General features: G+C 36.3%; 1 protein-coding gene and 1 long non-coding RNA gene across 2 annotated transcripts; one reads left to right on the top strand and one right to left on the bottom strand.

Moving 5' to 3' along the window:
- On the top strand, positions 1–1161 carry LOC140824357 (uncharacterized). Its single transcript, XM_073185955.1, has one exon. It carries the CDS (start codon positions 1–3, stop codon positions 1159–1161), a length of 1161 nt encoding a protein of 386 aa, XP_073042056.1.
- Positions 1162–14254: 13093 nt separating this feature from the next.
- On the bottom strand, positions 14255–16934 carry LOC140824787 (uncharacterized). The gene is made up of 4 exons (XR_012116457.1): positions 16674–16934; positions 15599–15698; positions 15328–15413; positions 14255–15026 (listed from the first exon to the last, which is right to left on the bottom strand). It is a non-coding gene; the product is annotated as an uncharacterized lncRNA (long non-coding RNA).
- Positions 16935–18086: the final 1152 nt, after the last annotated feature.

The following is an 18086-nucleotide window of genomic DNA, read 5'->3' as shown; positions in this document are numbered from 1 at the left end:
ATGTATTCACCAGCATCAAGCACATCATTCAGACCACCAGTTCTGGATGGTTCAAACTATGCTCTCTGGAAAGTCAAGATGAGAATGTTCATCAAATATATTGAAAAAAGGGCGTGTCAACGTGTCCTAGACAGATGGTCTCCACCTAGGACAGTTGATGATGATGGTGATAACAGAATTAAACCAGAAAGTACTTGGTCCAATAATGAAGTCCAAACCTCGAACTTCAATTCAAAAGCAATCAATGCTATCTTCACATCTGTTGATGTCAACATGTTTAGTCTCATAACAAACTGCATCTCAGCCAAGGAAGCTTGGGACATTCTTCAAAATCACTGTGAAGGGTCAGAAAGTGTTCGCAGAACCAAACTCAGAATGTTAACCTCAAAATTCGAGAACTTAAGGATGGAGGAAAACGAGACTATTGTGGAATATGATCGAAGATTGCGTGATATTGCAAATGAGGCCTTTAGTCTCGGTGATCCTATGTCAAACGAAAGATTGGTTAGCAAGGTACCGAAATCCCTTCCTGAACGCTTTCATATCAAAATCAGTGCCTTTGATGAATCCAAGGACACCTCTACGCTTAACCTGGAAGATCTGATAAGTTATCTTAGAACATTTGACATGAATCTAGACTTACAGAGAAAGAATGCTGGGAAGGCTACTGCTTTACAATCCACTGATGATTCGGTGAATAGCCTAATTCAAGAAGCAAAGGATTCTGACCTAGGTGAGGAATCAATCTCCCTGATCACCAAGAAGTTCGGCGACTACCTGAAAAGAATGAGTGATAAGAAGAAAACTGTATCAACATCTAGACCACAGTTTGCCCCTTTTGATAGAAATAAAGCTACTGCATCGACTCAAGTAAATTCCAGATTTAAAACCAATTCATCAGGTCAACCAGAAGCAACGAAACTTGATTCAGTCCAATGTCGAGAATGCTCTGGATTTGGGCATTATGCTAATGAGTGTGCAAATCGTCTTCGCAGAAATAAAAATATGGCAGTCTCCTTGAGTGACGATGATACAGATGAAGAATGTAACTTGAAGGAAGGAGATGACTGCACCTCTTTATCTGTCGTGCACAAAGATATCTACAAAATACAGGTCAATCTCTTTGGTGTTGCAACACCCGGCCGCAACACTGTGCCTTAATGCCAAATCAATGGAAAACATTGATGCTGACGAAATCCAGGAATCTGACCAAGAAGAACTCACTATTGAGATTGTGCAAATGATGTATGAAGAACTATATGGTGATTGGATCAAGAAAAATGAAACAAATTCAATTCTTTCAAAAGAAAACACTGACTTAAAGAGTAGTTTGACTTGCCTTGAAGTTTTGCTGAGTAAGAAGGATTTAGAGTTATGTCGAGTTAAAGACGAGCTTGATAAGGCGTCAAAGACTCTTGCTAAATTCAAATCAAGCTCATCTAAGCTGGACACAATGCTAAACATGGGAAATGAAGGAAGATTTGGTCTTGGATAAATAGAAAGTACATATGAACACGGTGAAACATCCAACACTGATTCAAAGACTACATTATTTTTGAAGGGTGTAAAAGAATGCACTGTTCCTTCAATTTCAAATCCACACATGAAAACTGCACCAAACTCGAAGCTAATCACTGAACAGAAGCTAACAACTCCAAGCTCAGACTGTTCACCCTAAAAAATTCTCCCTTCATCAAAGAAGTCTCAAGTCAAGAAGAAAGTGCAAACCTCTCAACCCAAGCAGAGAAAGCGTCTCTTCATCTGTCATTACTGTCACAAGGCTGGACACATCAAACCTTTCTGCTACAAACTTAGAGACGATTACCTGAATTGACAATCAAAACGTGTGTTGTACAAGGTGCTGCACAACACCAAGCACAACACCGCAGCCAATGGCGGATTTAGTGTAGGACCCGGGGGGGCTGTGGCCCCCTCGGAAATTTTTTTAAAAAATTATTATTATATAATGTATATTTTATTATTTAGTATATATATTATTTGATCATAAAAAAATAAAATATCTATTAACGGCCCCCTCGAATTTTTTTTAAAATTATTACTCTATAAGATATATTTTATTATTTAGTATATATATTATTTGACCATAAAAAAATAAAGTATCTATAATTAGTTTAATGGTTATATAATTTTAAGGTTTATATATGTGATCCGTGTTCCATTCTCTGCAATTTTTTTCGAAAAACTAAATAACGAACCTTTACAAAAGGTCAAATGCCCAACTTAAAACATTCATCATTGGTGGTGAGCGGCCCCCCCAAACTTAAAATCCTGGATCCGCCCCTGACCGCAGCCAAGAATTCTTCCAACAGGAAAATATGGTTACCCAAAACTGTGATTCGGTGCCATGTCATTTATACTTCTTTAAAAATTAACATTGTAGGTGCATGGTACTTTGACAGTGGGTGCTCACGCAACATGACTGGATCTAAAGAACACCTCACAGATTACATTGAAGTAAAAATTGGGCGTGTAACCTATAGTGGTGGTGCCAAAGGAAGATTAGTAGACAAAGGAACTCTGAATGTTGATGGCCTTCCTGAGCTTCATAATGTCTTGCACGTCGAAGGACTAAATTCAAACCTAATTAGCAAAAGTCAACTTTGTGACGATGATCTTTATGTTAAATTCAACAAAAATAAGTGTGAAGTTCTTAATAATGCCAATGTTTGTATAATGTCAGGTACTCGATCTGCTGACAATTGCATCTAATGGGTCCAATGGATGTTGAAATCGTGGGAGGTAAGAAATACTCACTTGTCTGTGTTGATGATTTTTCTCGTTTTACTTGGGTAAGATTTATAAGAGAAGAATCAGATACTTTTGATATTTTCAAAAAATTGCATGCTAGAATAACCAATTTGCATGATGAGAGGGTAGTTAAAATTCGGACTTACCATGACAAGGAGTTTGAAAATTCTCTTTTTACTTCCCTGTGCGAAAAGAAAGGAATCTCTCATGAATTTTCTGCTCCTAAAACTCCGCAACAAAATGGAGTAGCCGAAAGGAAGAATCGAACTCTTCAAGAAATGGCACGAGTCATGTTAAGCTCAAAGAATGTGTCGAAAAGGTTTTGGGCTGAAGCCTTGAACACAGCATGTCACATTTCCAATCGTGTTTTTCTAAGGAGTGGTCCCACCATGACCTCCTATGAAATCATCATGAGGAGAAAACCAAACCTCAAATACTTTCATGTTTTTAGATGCATATGCCACGTTCTAAATGACCGAGAACATCTTGCAAAATTCGACTCCGAAAGTGATGTGCTTATTCCTCGGATATTCAATGAATAGTCGGGCCTATCGTGTGTTTAACTTGAGAACAAGAACAACCATTGAATCTATTAATGTTGTTTTTGATGATCTTGCAGATCTAACAGGAAAATCGAAGGAGGATGATACTGAAGGACTACTGGAAATTACAGAGCCAATGACCAGTACTGGTGTTGAGATTGGTGTTGGCATCAGTGAATCAACACCAGACACAACACTGTCCCCTAACAGAACTGAAGTCGTGGAAAATGAAGAGATTGATAACGATAAAATAATCAACAGTGGGAAGGATATTCCCAGCAAAATCCAGAAGAATCATCCATCATCACAAATCATTGGTGAAGTACATGAAGATGTGAAGACAAGGAAAAAGGAGAAGGTTGACTACCGAAAGATGATTGGGCTGGTATGCATGACTTCCTCATTCTCTCAGGTAAGTCACTCTTGTTTCATGTCTCAAATTGAACCCAAGAATATTACTGATGCCTTAAAAGATGAATTATGGGTCAATACTATGCATGAGGAACTTGAACAATTTATACGCAATAAAGTTTGGGATTTAGTGCCTCGACCTTTGAACGTCAATGTTATTGGGACAAAATGGACCTTAAAAAAAAACTGATGAATCTGATAACATTGTTCGTAACAAGGCTAGGTTAGTGGCTCAAGGGTATACACAGGTTGAGGGGGTGAATTTTGATGAAACCTAGGTTCCTGTAGCCCGAATTGAGTCTGTCAGATTGCTGCTTGCTGTTGCATGTCACATGCGTATTAAATTGTATCAAATGGATGTGAAAATTGCTTTCTTGAATGGAATTCTGAATGAAGAAGCCTATGTAAGTCAACCCAAGGGATTTGAAGATCCTCATAACTTGGACCATGTCTACAAACTAAACAAAGCCCTCTATGGACTGAAACAGGCTCCACGTGCATGGTATGACAGGTTGGACGAATACTTGATAAACTTAGGCTTCAAACGAGGTGAGGTTGATAAAACTCTTTTCATTCAAAAAGTGCATCATAATATTCTGCTATGTCAAGTGTATGTGGATGATATTATCTTCGGTGGTTCATCTCATAAGCTGGTTGACAACTTTGTTGATTGCATGTCATCTCAATTCGAAATGAGTATGGTAGGAGAGTTAAACTTCTTTCTTGGATTGCAAGTTAAGCAACTGCATGATGGTATTTCTCTGTGTCAATCCAAGTATGCAAAAAATTTGATTAAAAAATTCTCTACCGACGGGTCGAAACACATGAAAACCCCTATGAGGTCTAGTGAAAAACTGTCCACAAACAAGACATAAGTAATAGTTATACAATAATAATAAAATCTGATTTTACGCTACAATTGATTGTTAATTATTATTTTTTAAAAAAATTAAGGGAATATTGTTTTTAAAAAAATTAATGTTGCAATAAAATTAAAATATCTTTAACTGAACACATGCATCTCGTGTGCCGCGATCAGCTAGTTTAGATAAAAGCTAGTATAAATTTGTTTTAAAAAGTGATCAGGAATATATATACCTCATACCAGCTTGATAATTATTAATAATTCAGGTATCATGATAATAATAATAATAATAATCATTCATGCATCCATTAATTACCAAGAAAGTTTAATATGAAATTAAGCTAAAAAATATTTTTAATTGTAATATAATTTTAATTATATCATATCAATATTTGATCAAAGAAGACATAAATGTACAAAATAAGTATAAACTGATAAGCATATGAATTTTAGGATTTTTTAAATTTTCAAAAGTAATAATTAAAGTACACACATTTAGGTGTCTTTAAACTTTTATAATGTATAAAAAATGCTTACTGCATAATTAAGTCTTGCAGCTTTTTCCAGCAAAGTGCTTGATCATTGTTCCAGGCCATCTTAGATCAACCAAAACATAAGACAGAAAAAATTACCAGAATTCAACACGTTGCCTGAGACAAATAACTGTGAAAATATGGGGGAAATTGGAAAGATGCTAATATACTGGAAAGCAGGCAAAAAAAAGTGTAGCTTGCAGCTGGGTCCATAACAGTAGACACGAGACAAAAGAATGATAACATGAAATTAATAAGCTATAAGAATCAAAATAGGAATGACAGGGTCTTCAAATGCATTAATGCCCATCCACTCATGTAAAATGTCTTATGGAAGTAATTCATGATGCAACAGATAGTATTAAATAGGAGGGAAAACATAAGCCAATGGACACCTTTTGTAGCCACTTCTTTACTTGGGTATACTTTGGAGTAATTTCCTCGGATCTTTTTCCATTGTTCTTGATATCGTAAATAGTTTCAAGCATAAACCTCATCTGCAGAAAATGATGAACATCAATTGATGTTTGAAGCATATATGATTCAGAAAAATGTTGAAAAAAATATGTACTCTGTTACAGCTCAGATTTGATTGCCACTCTTCAGAAGATGCCTTCAAATAATTTGCCCTACTCTGAACACTTGAGATTAAGTTTTTCATTTCACTAGGATCATCTTGTTGGATTAAATGGGTTGTAAAGTTCATGGGATTTCCATGTGTGTGAATGAAAATATGAAAGGTGGGTTTGTCTCACATTGAAAAAATAAAGTGGTATAGAATAAATTTTATATTGTGTTACACTTTATGGAGGTGTAACAATGATTGGTCAAGAGGCTCTTTCTCGCGCACGTCGGCGCAGGGGGGTGCAAATCATGGGCCCGATTTGCAGTGGAAAAAGGCTTGACTTGTGTGCAAGCGTACGAGCGCGACCTGGGTGCATCGAATGTCGGACCTATCAAGGCAAAAATCGCGTAGCTAGTCTATGCTATCTTTTGTTTTTTTTTTGTTGAGACCTTTCATATGCCCTTGAGACCTTTCGCATGGTTTGGCTGTTGGTGCTTCGTATGCCCAACCTTTGGTGCTTCATCTGCCATCTTTATGACAACTTTTGGCCTTTCGTATGACTTGTATAGGCATGTATAAATGGGAGATGTGCCAAGATCAGAAAAACACCTGAAAATTCACTTTCCCTTGCATTCTGTTTTCCGTCTTGCTGTCATTCTGCTGAACTTCTGGTTCTGGTTCTGCTACAGTACTTTTTTGCTACGGTACTGCTTCTGCAACAATACTTGTTCTGCTACAGTACTTCTGCTTGTTCTGCTGCAGTACTGCTTCTGCTACAGTACTGATTCTGCTCCGTCAGGTACTGCTTTTGTTCACTAGCATAGTGCTTTGTGCTGCAACTCTGCTGGTCTGCCCATTGTATCCTGGGAAACAGAAGTCCGCTGAAACCTCGGAGCACATACCGGAGGGGGCGAATCTGTTTTAAAGAAACTGTAAAAGCTATAGGCCTCGGTTTGATTTAATTAAGCATTATACTACTGTTTTCTTCACGATACTGATTTGCTGGTTTTATACATTAGTCATACTATAAACAGCACGCTTGCTTCTGTTACTGCTTTATCTTTACGAGTACAATTTTACGCTACTGTTGTTAGCATTTTTTTAAAAAAACTTAAAACAGATTTACTCATTACGTAGTTTGTATCAGATATGGCTAGTGAAACCAGCGTGCAAAGGGAAACTGATCATGTTGTCCCTACTGTGCTTACTCAAGTTGTCCCACGTGCTGTTGCGGTTACTGTCCCAGGCAGCCACGGTGAAAAGTCTGAGAAGTTCACTGGTGTGGACTTCAAGAGGTGGCAGCAGAAAATGTTGTTTTACTTGACAACACTGAACCTGGCTAGATTCCTATTCGAGGATGCTCCTAACCTGAAAGATGGTGAGGGAGATGTTGAATCCGTCAGTGCACTGGAGGCTTGGAATCATTCTGATTTCCTATGCCGAAATTATGTGCTGAATGGATTGGCAGACTCGCTGTACCATGTGTACTGCGAAAAAAAGACAGCCAAAGAGCTTTGGGAATCCCTTGACAGAAAGTACAAAATCGAGGATGTCGGGGTCAAGAAATTTCTTGTAGGTCGTTTTCTGGATTTTAAAATGGTGGATTTTAAGCTGGTTATCAGTCAAGTTCAAGACATCCAAGTGATTCTTCACGAGATTCACGCCGAGGGGACGACGTTGAGCGAATCATTCTAAGTGGCTGCTATAGTTGAGAAGCTACCACTAGCTTGGAAAGATTTCAAAAACTATTTGAAACACAAGAGAAAGTAGATGAACGTTGAAGAGCTCATTGTTAGACTTCGCATCGAGGAGGACAACAAGAGTTCGGAAAGACGATTGTTTTCTCCTGTTGCCGCTAAGGCAAATGTTGTCGAGCATGGCCAAAGCTCGAAAAAGAGAAACTTCTCTCCCTCCAACAAAAAGTTGAACCTCAGACCCAAAGGAGGCGTTTCAAAGAAGAAGTTCTCTGGAAAATGCTATAACTGTGATGGCATGGGTCACAAGGCATCTGAATGTAAGAAGCCAAAGAGAAACCGAGAGGTGAATATGGTGGAAAACATATCTCAAGAGGTTTCGAACATGAATCTATGTGTTGTAATATCAGAAGTTAATCTGGTGGGTTCTAACCCAAGGGAGTGGTGGATCGACACTGGTGCCACTCGCCATGTTTGCTCCGACAAAGAGATGTTTGCTACTCTTGAGGAATCTATGAATGGGGAAAAAATATTCATGGGAAATTCCGCCACTTCCGAGATCAAGGGTCAAGGAAAAGTTGTTCAAAAGATGACATCTGAAAAAGAACTGACTTTGAACAATGTGCTATATGTGCCTGACATCCGCAAGAACTTGATGTCAGGGTCGCTTCTTAACAAGCATGGTTTCCGCATTGTATTTGAGTCAGATAAGGTGGTTTTGTCGAAAAGTGGAATGTTTGTTGGCAAATGTTATGTTTGTAACGGGTTATTCAAACTCAATATTATGGCTGTTAAGCCCGTGATGAATAAAGTTAATACTTTTGCTTACTTGTTTGAGTCTTCTTGTTTATGGCATGGTAGACTTGGACACGTTAATTACGATACAATTCGTAGACTAATTAACATGAAAAGCATTCATACATTCCATATTGATAAACAACACAAATGTGAAACTTGTGTTGAGGCAAAACTAACGAGATCATCTTTTCGAACTATTGAAAGAAATAGTGAACCATTTGATCTAATTCACAGTGATATATGTGATTTAAAAGGTGTGCAAGCTCGTGGTGGAAACAAATACGTCATTACTTTTGTTGACGATAGCACAAAATTTTGTTATGTGTATCTCCTTAAAAGTAAAGATGAAGCTATTGACAAATTTGTCTTATATAAGAGTGAAGTTGAAAACCAACTTAGCAAGAAAATTAAGGTGTTAAGAAGTTATCATGGAGGTGAATATGAATCACCGTTTGCTGACTTTTGTGCGCAACACGATATCAAACATGAAAGAACTGCACCTTATTCTCCTAAGCAAAATGGCATTGCAGAGAGAAAGAATCGCACCTTGAAAGAAATGATGAATGCATTGTTATTAAAATCTGGTTTACCACAGAACATGTGGGGGGAAGCTGTTCTAACAGCAAATTACCTTTTAAATAAGGTGTCCCAAAAGAAACAAGATAAAAGTCCATATGAGTTATGGAAAGGTAGAAATCCTTCCTACCAATACTTGCGAGTGTGGGGGTATCTTGCCAAGGTGGCAGTACCCACTCCAAAGAAAGTAAAGATTGGACCAAAAACTGTTGATTGCATTTTCATTGGATATGCTCAAAACAGTAGTGCGTATCGTTTTCTTGTACATGAATATCAAATACCTGATATTCATAAGAATACGATAATGGAATCAAGAAATGCTTCGTTCTTTGAACACATGTTTCCATACAAATCTAAGAAAGAACCAAGTTCATCCAAAATATTATATGAGACAATTGATAAAGAACAATAGCTTGATCAAGATGTTGAACCTATATGTAGCAAGAGGGCTAGGACTGAGAAATCTTTTGGTCCGGATTTCATCACTTTCATGATGGAAAGTGAACCTCAAAGCTTCAAGGAAGCAATGAGTTCATCTGAGGGACCTCTATGGAAAGAGGCTATCAATTCCGAAATGGAATCCATTTTACAAAACCATACGTGAGAATTAGTAAATCTTCCACCGGGAAGAAAACCACTAGGCTGTAAATAGGTTTTCAAAAGGAAAATGAAATCAGATGGAACTATAGATAAGTATAAAGCCAGATTGGTAATTAAAGGTTACCATCGACGTGAAGGGCTTGATTACTTTGACACATTTTCTCCTGTATCGAGAATAACTTCTATTCGTGTGATACTTGCGATTGCCGCCTTGCGGAATCTTGAAGTACACTAAATGGACGTAAAGACAGCTTTTCTAAATGGAGATTTAGAAGAGGAAATTTACATGGAATAACCTGAGGGATTTTCTGCGACTAGGCAAGAAAATTAGGTTTGTAAACTACTGAAGTCTCTGTATGGCTTAAAACAAACACCAAAGCAATGACACGAAAAATTGATAAAGTCATGATAAAAAGTGGATTTAAATTAAGTGAATGTGACAAATGTGTATATATAAAGAGCACTGAAATTGGATATGTCATTTTATGTCTTTAGGTAGATGACATACTTATCATTGGTAGTAATGATAAGATGATTAAATCCACAAAGAAATTATTGAACTCAAGATTTGACATGAAAGATTTGGGCTTAGCCGATGTAATCCTTGGAATTAAAATCCATAGAACATCGGAATGGCTAGTCCTAAGTCAGTCACATTATGTTGACAAAATACTTGAGAAATTCAATTATGCTGACTCTGCATTGGCTAAAACCCCGATAGATACCAGTCATCATCTATCAAAGAATCGAGGTGAAAGTATGTCTCAATTAGAATACTCTCGAGTCATTGGAAGTCTGATGTACTTAATGAGATGTACAAGACCAGACATAGCCTATGCAGTAGGCAAATTAAGTAGATTCACGAGTAATCCAGTTGTTGAACACTGGAAAGCAAGTATCAGATTGCTAAGATACTTAAGGTTCACTCATGATCATGGGCTGCACTATACCAGATATCCTGCTGTTATTGAAGGATACAGTGATGCAAATTGGATATCCGATATGAAAGACTCAAAATCTACAAGTGGATTTGTATTCACTTTAGAAGGTGCAGCAATTGCATGAAAATCTTCTAAACAAACTGTAATAGCAAGATCCACAAAGGAATCTGAGTTTATAGCTCTTGGTAAGTGTGTGGAAGAGGCTGAATGACTGTGTCACTTCCTAAAAGATGTTCTAAGATGGGAAAAACCAGTGCCGGCTATATGCATACATGTGATAGCAAATCTGCAATTGGAAGTGCACAAAATAATATGTATAATGGTAAGTCTAGGCATATACGTCGTAGACACAATATCATTAGATAATTACTCTCAACTGAAGTAATCTCTGTTGACTATATAAAGTCAAAAGATAATATAGCGGATTCGCTAACCAAAGAGTTAAAAAGAAAGTTAGTTGCGAAATCGTCTAGGGGAATGGGGAAGGAAAACCCAACCTACGCTGACTGGAGATCCCAAGAACTAGGTTCAATGGAACAACCTAATCGCACTAATTTGGAGAATCACTGTGGGGGTTATCCCTAGTCCATTCCTAGTATGAAACAGTGAATGTTGAGGATAAGCTTACGAATTTTAATGATTCTGATAAGAAGCAATATAGAATCACCTATGTGATAGAGAAGTGGGGTCGATTCGAAGGAATTTCATGGCTCAATTCTAGATCCTCTTGTAGAACCAGGAGTGTGTTCATGGCCAAAACGAACACAATCATGAGAATTTAATAGTATCAGGGAGAGTCTTGTGTGAAGTATATCACAATTCACACAAACGGATGTACAGTTCAAAGACATCACGTCTACTGTCAACCAGTGAATTAATATGCTTTCACTAAAGAATGTTCAAAGAGTAACACCTACATATCCTATGCAAGACTCAACTGTTGAACTTTATCAGAAAATCCTTTCGTATAACTTTCAATTTCCATTCAAGCGGGGAATTTTTGGATTAAATGGGTTGTAAAGTTCATGGGCTTTCCATGTGTATGAATGGAAATATGAAAGCTGGGTTTGTCCCACATTGAAAAAATAAAGTGGTTTAGATAAGTTTATATTGTGTTACACTTTATGGAGGTGTAACAATGGTTGGTCAAGAGGCTCTCGCTCGCGCACGTCGGTATTAGGGGGTGAAAATCATGGGCCCGATTTGCAGTGGAAAAAGACTTGACTTGTGTGCAAGCGTACGAGCCCGAACTGGGTGCGTCGAATGTCGGACCGATCAAGGCAAAATTCGCCTAGATAGTCTATGCTATCATTTGTTATTTTTTTTGTGGAGACCTTTCATATGCCCTTGAGACCTTTCGCATGGCTTGGATGTTGGTGCTTCGTATGCCCAATCTTTGGTGCTTCATCTGCCATCTTTATGACAACCTTTGGCTTTTCGTATGGCTTGTATATGCATGTATAAATAGGAGATATGCCAAGATCAGAAAAACACCTGCAAATTCACATTCCCTTGCATTTTGTTTTTCGTCTTGCTGTCATTCTGCTGAACTTCTGGTTCTGCTACAGTATTTTTTTGCTACGGTACTGCTTCTGCGACAGTACTTGTTCTGCTACAGAATTTCTGCTTGTTCTGCTACATCACTTATGCTACAGTACTTCTGCTTGTTCTGCTGCAGTACTGCTTGTGCTGCAGTAGTGCTTCTGCTTGTTCTACTTCTGCTCCGTTTACTGATAAAGTTCAGGTACTGATTTTGTTCACTAGCATAGTGCTTTGTGATGCAACTCTGTTGGTCTGCCCGTTGTATCCTAGGAAACAGACGTAAGCTGAAACCTCGGAGCACATACCAGAGGGGGCGAATATGTTTTAAGGAAACTGTACAAGCTACATGCCTCGGTTTGATTTAATTAAGCATTATACTACTGTTTTCTTCACGATACTGATTTGCTGGTTTTATACATTAGTCATACTATAAACAACATGCTTGTTTCTGTTACTGCTTTATCTTTATGAGTACTGATAAGTGCAATTTATTGTACTTTTATTACTTGTTTTTAACTTGGAATTTTGTGATTCTTGAGCAGATTTTATGTGATTTGTTGTTATTTTTGTTATTGTACTTTGGAAGCTTAGAATGAGAATTTGGAGTAATAAATTGATGAATTAGAAAGTGCAAAGGACAATTTTTGCCGAAGCAAGACCGCACCCGCGGTCTTGTCAGCACCGCACCGCAAGACCGCACCCGCGGTCCTACTTACACCGCACCCGCGGTCATGCACAGACAGAGTCCGGAAATTCTGAAACTTTGGTGTGCTGCGCATGGGAGTTGCTGACTTTGATGTTTTGCGTATAAGACTTGTCTAGGACTATAAAAGGCCTCTATTATTCATCGTCTAGGTCATTGAGGGGCCAAGGGAAGGATTGGAGGCTACAAAGAAAGATTGAAGATCAAGTTCATCAAGTTCTTGAGAATTCTCTTGCACACTTTTGGAAAGGAATTTCATTGCACTCCAAGCTCTTGTTCTAAGTTCTTCTTTCTTTATTTTTACTCTTATTTGATATGTCTTGTTTAAGATTCATGTATTGTTGTGTTATTTTTATTATTATGAACTAATTTTTATTTTTAGAGGAATGATGGAACAAAACTAGAAACCATGTGTTGGGATTTATGATTTATGCTATATAAGTTTTCCTTATTGTTCATTTGTATTTTTCCAATCTTAATGCGTTCATTTTATTGGCCATATCTTGAATGATTCTTATATTTATAATTTATCACTTGAAAAAGAAAATTTATAAACAATAAAAGGAAAAATACATCGATAGTATTTATATAGTTCGGGAGGACATATATTGCTATTGAAGTCATTGAAAGAATTTAGTGCTTATTGTGTTATTTAATTATAGATTGTTGATGGGGACGTTACAATCTGTTGTTATATAATTAGTATCTACTTAGCACTCGGGAGAGGGAGTATATAATTTAGAATTCTTGGCTAATGTATAATAAGGACATTTATAATATAGCTACACAAAATAACAAATGGTGGATAGTTGCGTGAAATCGGACCTCTAGATCTTTTATTCCATATTAAATTTGTTATAAAAAGTTTGGTGTTATAATATAATTAAATTTATTTTCAATTTAGTTATTGGTTAAAACAAATCTGTTAATTGATTTTTCTAAATAAAATTGAGACTATTTTAATTGCAAGCATTAATATAAATTTAGAAATACATTCTTCGTGGGATCGACACTTGTACTCGAAAATACATTTTATTACAAACTTGACGTTGTGCACTTGCAAGCAATTAAGAAAATACGCAACAAGTACAATTTTACGTTACTGTTGTTAGCATTTTGTTTAACACATCTCTTCATAATTTCATGCCAGAACCTATCAGAAGCAAGAAATTTTATGAGAAGCTAGCCCAATAAACCACAACCAAGTTCATTAATAAAAAATACAATAAATAGCTGGCTGTCAAAAGACATGACAATAAGTATATACAAACGTGTTGTTAAAGACATTCTGCAAATAGGAAAAGAAAGTTAGAACCAAGAATATTTCCGACAAAGAAGCTCCAAGATGTTGTGTTTGTGTATCTAGTACATTATGGAAATATCAAGCTATCACATAAAGAATCTATGAACTTTTGGTGCAATTACTTTAACTTCAGTGTTCCCTGCACATAGACGTTTCCTTGATAATTGTAAATAATTGACAACCAGAACTAATTGAATAGTTGAGCAGTGGAAAAGTTTACGGTTTCAAGCATAAACAAATACAAGCATCGCATTTCTAAAACTGATCTTTCATATCTATCACTGAAAAAAGGGTTCTTGTATATTGGCAAACATGCACAAAAACAAAGGTTAATTAACATCGTAGTTATTAAAGACACTCGCCTGGCTGCGCCAATAACCCAGGCGCAACATTTTAAACAAGCGTGCCTAGGCAGATGGGAGGCGCAGAAGCATGTGCCTGGTTGCTGTGTATTGAGATTTTGTGCATACATATAAAATAATTCAACCAAACAAATTTTAAAGCCCAATAGCAAAATTCTGCCTCTTTAATGTTTAAAAAACCCTATATGCATATGTTTCATCTCCATCGTGCTTAAATTCTCTCTGTGTCTACATGAGTCGCTAAACTGAAGAGTGCAACTGCGCATCAGCTGACCTTCCATCGAGGAAATAATAATACTCAGTTTTGTTTCTGTCACTGAAAGTTAGCATAATTATTCCTCAGTTCTGTTTCTGTCAAAGTTCAGCAATTATTCCTCAAAGGTTAGCACTAAGTTATCATGATTCGTGAGAATAGCAATACAACCACTACTCAATTTTGTTTTTGTCAAAGTTCACTAGATGATGATGTTCCTTATTTTAATATATTTTCACTTTGTATTTCAGCAATATATTTATATTTTATAATTTGTATTTAATTTATGTAATATCTTAGTATAAATCACTTTATACATATGTTGAATTTTAAATGTACTTTACTTCTACTTTGGTAAAGACTGCGCTTTACGCTTCAGGCTCCTGGCGCTTTAGTGTGTCTTGCACCGTAAATAACTATGATTAACATCCAAAGCCATAAAAGGTTTGATCGCTGTCAAAAAACATTGGGAAAAAATAAACTTACATTGTAAAACTGTTTTGATTGTAGAAACATCAAGCTCTGTTAACCGCTTGCTTAGAATGATCAAGAAATCATACATCAACTCACTGTAAATTGTCAAAGAGAGAGCTTATCAATGGGTAAAAATATGCACATACAAAAATAATCATTGTTTAGACAAGAATAAAGTTTAAGGGTCAAATATTTAAGTCACTGATGGAGGGATTATTGATTATTCATTTGAAGAAGTACAATGGCAGAGTTCAATAGCAAACACAACTTTTTGGGTAAAGTCAATGACGTAACTACAAATAAAAGTACAACAAGAATCACAAATTTCCAAAAGTTAGATGCTCTAGAAAATATTTTCAAGAGACACAGCTTAACTTCTCCGACCTCATAAATTACCTTGAGTAGACTCCAAAAACATATAAATTTTATAGTAGAAGAGCCAGATTATGTAAGGAGATTTTGTCCTCCTTCAAATACTCTTCCTGAAAATAGAAGAAAAAAATAGCCTTAGTTGAATGAACATAGGAGCTTGTCACATTCCACAACTAATTACACATAATTTTGAACTACATAATCAATGGCTTTTCATTAATTGCAGAACTGATTACTTACTTAAAATATAATGATATAAATACAAAGGTGTAAAACATGCTCTAAAAATAAGCACCTCAAAACGTTTTGCCAGGCATGACAGAAGCTTGGCCCCAAAGTCAATCCCAACCAAACAAGCCGTGCCAGCAACAGAAGCAGAAAAAACAGCTGCATGCCTTTGAAATGAAACACGGAGCGAGGTTCTGTGTCAGCAAAAATGATAAAATAGAAGCTAATTGATACGAATCATAAAAAAAAAAAATATTTGACTTTAAATATCATTCAATGGCAAGTAAAAGTCAAAAAGATTACAAGTGCAAATCATCGAACACTTGGGTAAAAGCTCAGATGGTAATAGTGAGATGTACCAGAAGCAATAAAGAAAAAATTGAGTTCAAGCAAAAAACAGCAAAAGAAATGGCATTAACTTCCAAAATACAATTAGTTTCTTATTCTTGCATGGCTTATCACCAGCATGTTCGAAAATCTGCTCACTTTATATTTGGTGCACAATTGATTCCTGCAAGCCTTTATACAAGAATAATTAAACCACATATGAAGACGATAAAGAAATAAATCCAACATTTCCTCAAAAATCTGCATGGTTTGATACTGGAGGAATATTAGCAAGCCCAAATGTTGAAAATATTGGGCCAAGAAAGAGGCCTATTAAGGAAACCCAACAATTTATAAAGCATACCAGAGGAGATAGAAAAAACAAGTGGGAGAGAGCCAGTAGTTTGTTATGCAAGGTGCGGTGGGAAAATGAGATGAATAGAGGGGGGAGGGATGGAGTGAGTATGTCAAATATTGGTATGTGAATGCTAGATAAGCTAGGGCAAGAGGGAGTATTTTCTTCTTGAGAGTAGGGGTGAGAATCATTTATACCAGCAATATAATTCAATACATTTTACGTTCATAACATATTAGTTCCATTCATCAATTTTTTATTCGAATATCCTATTTGTGTTAACTATTGAAGACTGCATTAGAACCATATACAGAAATTCTCAAATAATGTGTCAACCAAAAGATAAATCTGACTGGCGCAAAAAGTTGTAAACTTCTAATTCATTGATAGTTCAACTGGGGGCAAATGAGGGAAAAAAATAGGAAACAATAAGAAACTTAGAGGAGGCATCAAACTCAACTGATCGAAGCCACTTACCTCCCTAGAACATGATCAGACAACCTCTTCACACACAATTTGAGAGTAAACATTGTCGCCAGCTGACTCCATATAGATCAAGTTATCAGAGAATGGAATACCAACAAAGTTTCTCTGTCATTCCATAATGAAGCAGGCATTCATAAGAACAAACGATAGTTGAAAAAGTGAAATAGCACTCCAAATATCATATAAATATATGATACAAAATGAATATAGTAATATGCGGCTTACTCAAATACATCTAAAGACTTCACTCGTTATTGATTCAGCGTCAAAAAGATTATTTAATATCCTTGAAGAAAAACAAGTAAATAAGGAGATATAACATCATGGTGAAGATATCATACACTTTACTTATTGTCAAGTGCACTGCACCTTTACTTATTTATTTATTGGTATAAATTGACAATCATGCACTTTATAGATTAATTCTCAATCTAAAACAAAGTCACCTCAAACTTTAGTAGCTAAAAAATTATATTTACTAACATTGTACACATGAAAAGAATTCAAAATAATTTCTTTAACTTTAACATTTACGGAAAAACAATAGAGGGTATACCAGGAATTTTGCCAAAGAGAGAGAACGTGGAGTGCACTCGACAAGGAAAATGGCGAGCATCTCTCAATCAGTACAAAATTAAAATGAATCAACATTCCAAGGTAAATTTGTACCTCGTACTTGGAGACGTAGTTGATCGTATTCTTCTTATCCATCTCCACCATGAGATCTACATGAGGATGCAAATATTTTGTTGGTGCCTCATTTGGAAAGTTTCCCAGCACCACATCAGCGAAAGATGATTCAACCTTATCAGAGGTTCTAATATCTGAATCATTTGCTAGTTCAGTTTTTTTTCTTTTTTGAGTCGCTTACAAGTTTTAAGTTTTTCAGCTGAAAATTGGTTATCGAGGTCTTGCTATGAAGAATTTGCATATGCCCATCCTTTGATGAATCAATTACTGAGGGAATACCATCATACAACATGTTGATTTCATCTTCTCCCCGCAAGTTCCCTTCCTTTATCTTGAGTTTCTTTGTGAGTTTCCTTTCCAATGTCAAAAATATAATTTTGACATAATGCTTGCCATCTTAACAATCTGACCTTCTCAGGTTTAGACTCAATTCTATTCCTTAAAAAAGCTTTCACCTATGTATTATCAACTTTTAAAGTAAATTTCTTTGCAAGTAAAAATAGTGGCCATTTTTCAAAAGCCTTTTTTACTGCATAGAATTCCTTCTCGTTGATATGCATCTTATGGCTTCTGCATCTAAGAATAAACCACTACAATATCTGCATGATTGTTTTCCATCGGGTGTGAGCTTTGTAAGAACTGCTGCCCACCAATGATCACTGGCATCAGTATATAATACCATATCATCTTCATATTG

This window comes from Primulina eburnea, chromosome 2 (assembly GCF_022965805.1).
Source record: "Primulina eburnea isolate SZY01 chromosome 2, ASM2296580v1, whole genome shotgun sequence".
Taxonomy (NCBI): Eukaryota; Viridiplantae; Streptophyta; class Magnoliopsida; order Lamiales; family Gesneriaceae; genus Primulina; species Primulina eburnea.
This window is presented reverse-complemented; position numbering and strand designations above follow the sequence as displayed.

What these genes read in the sequence shown, in the direction of transcription:
- LOC140824357 (XM_073185955.1), top strand. Translation starts at nt 1, where the DNA reads ATGTATTCACCAGCATCAAGCACATCATTCAGACCACCAGTTCTGGAT.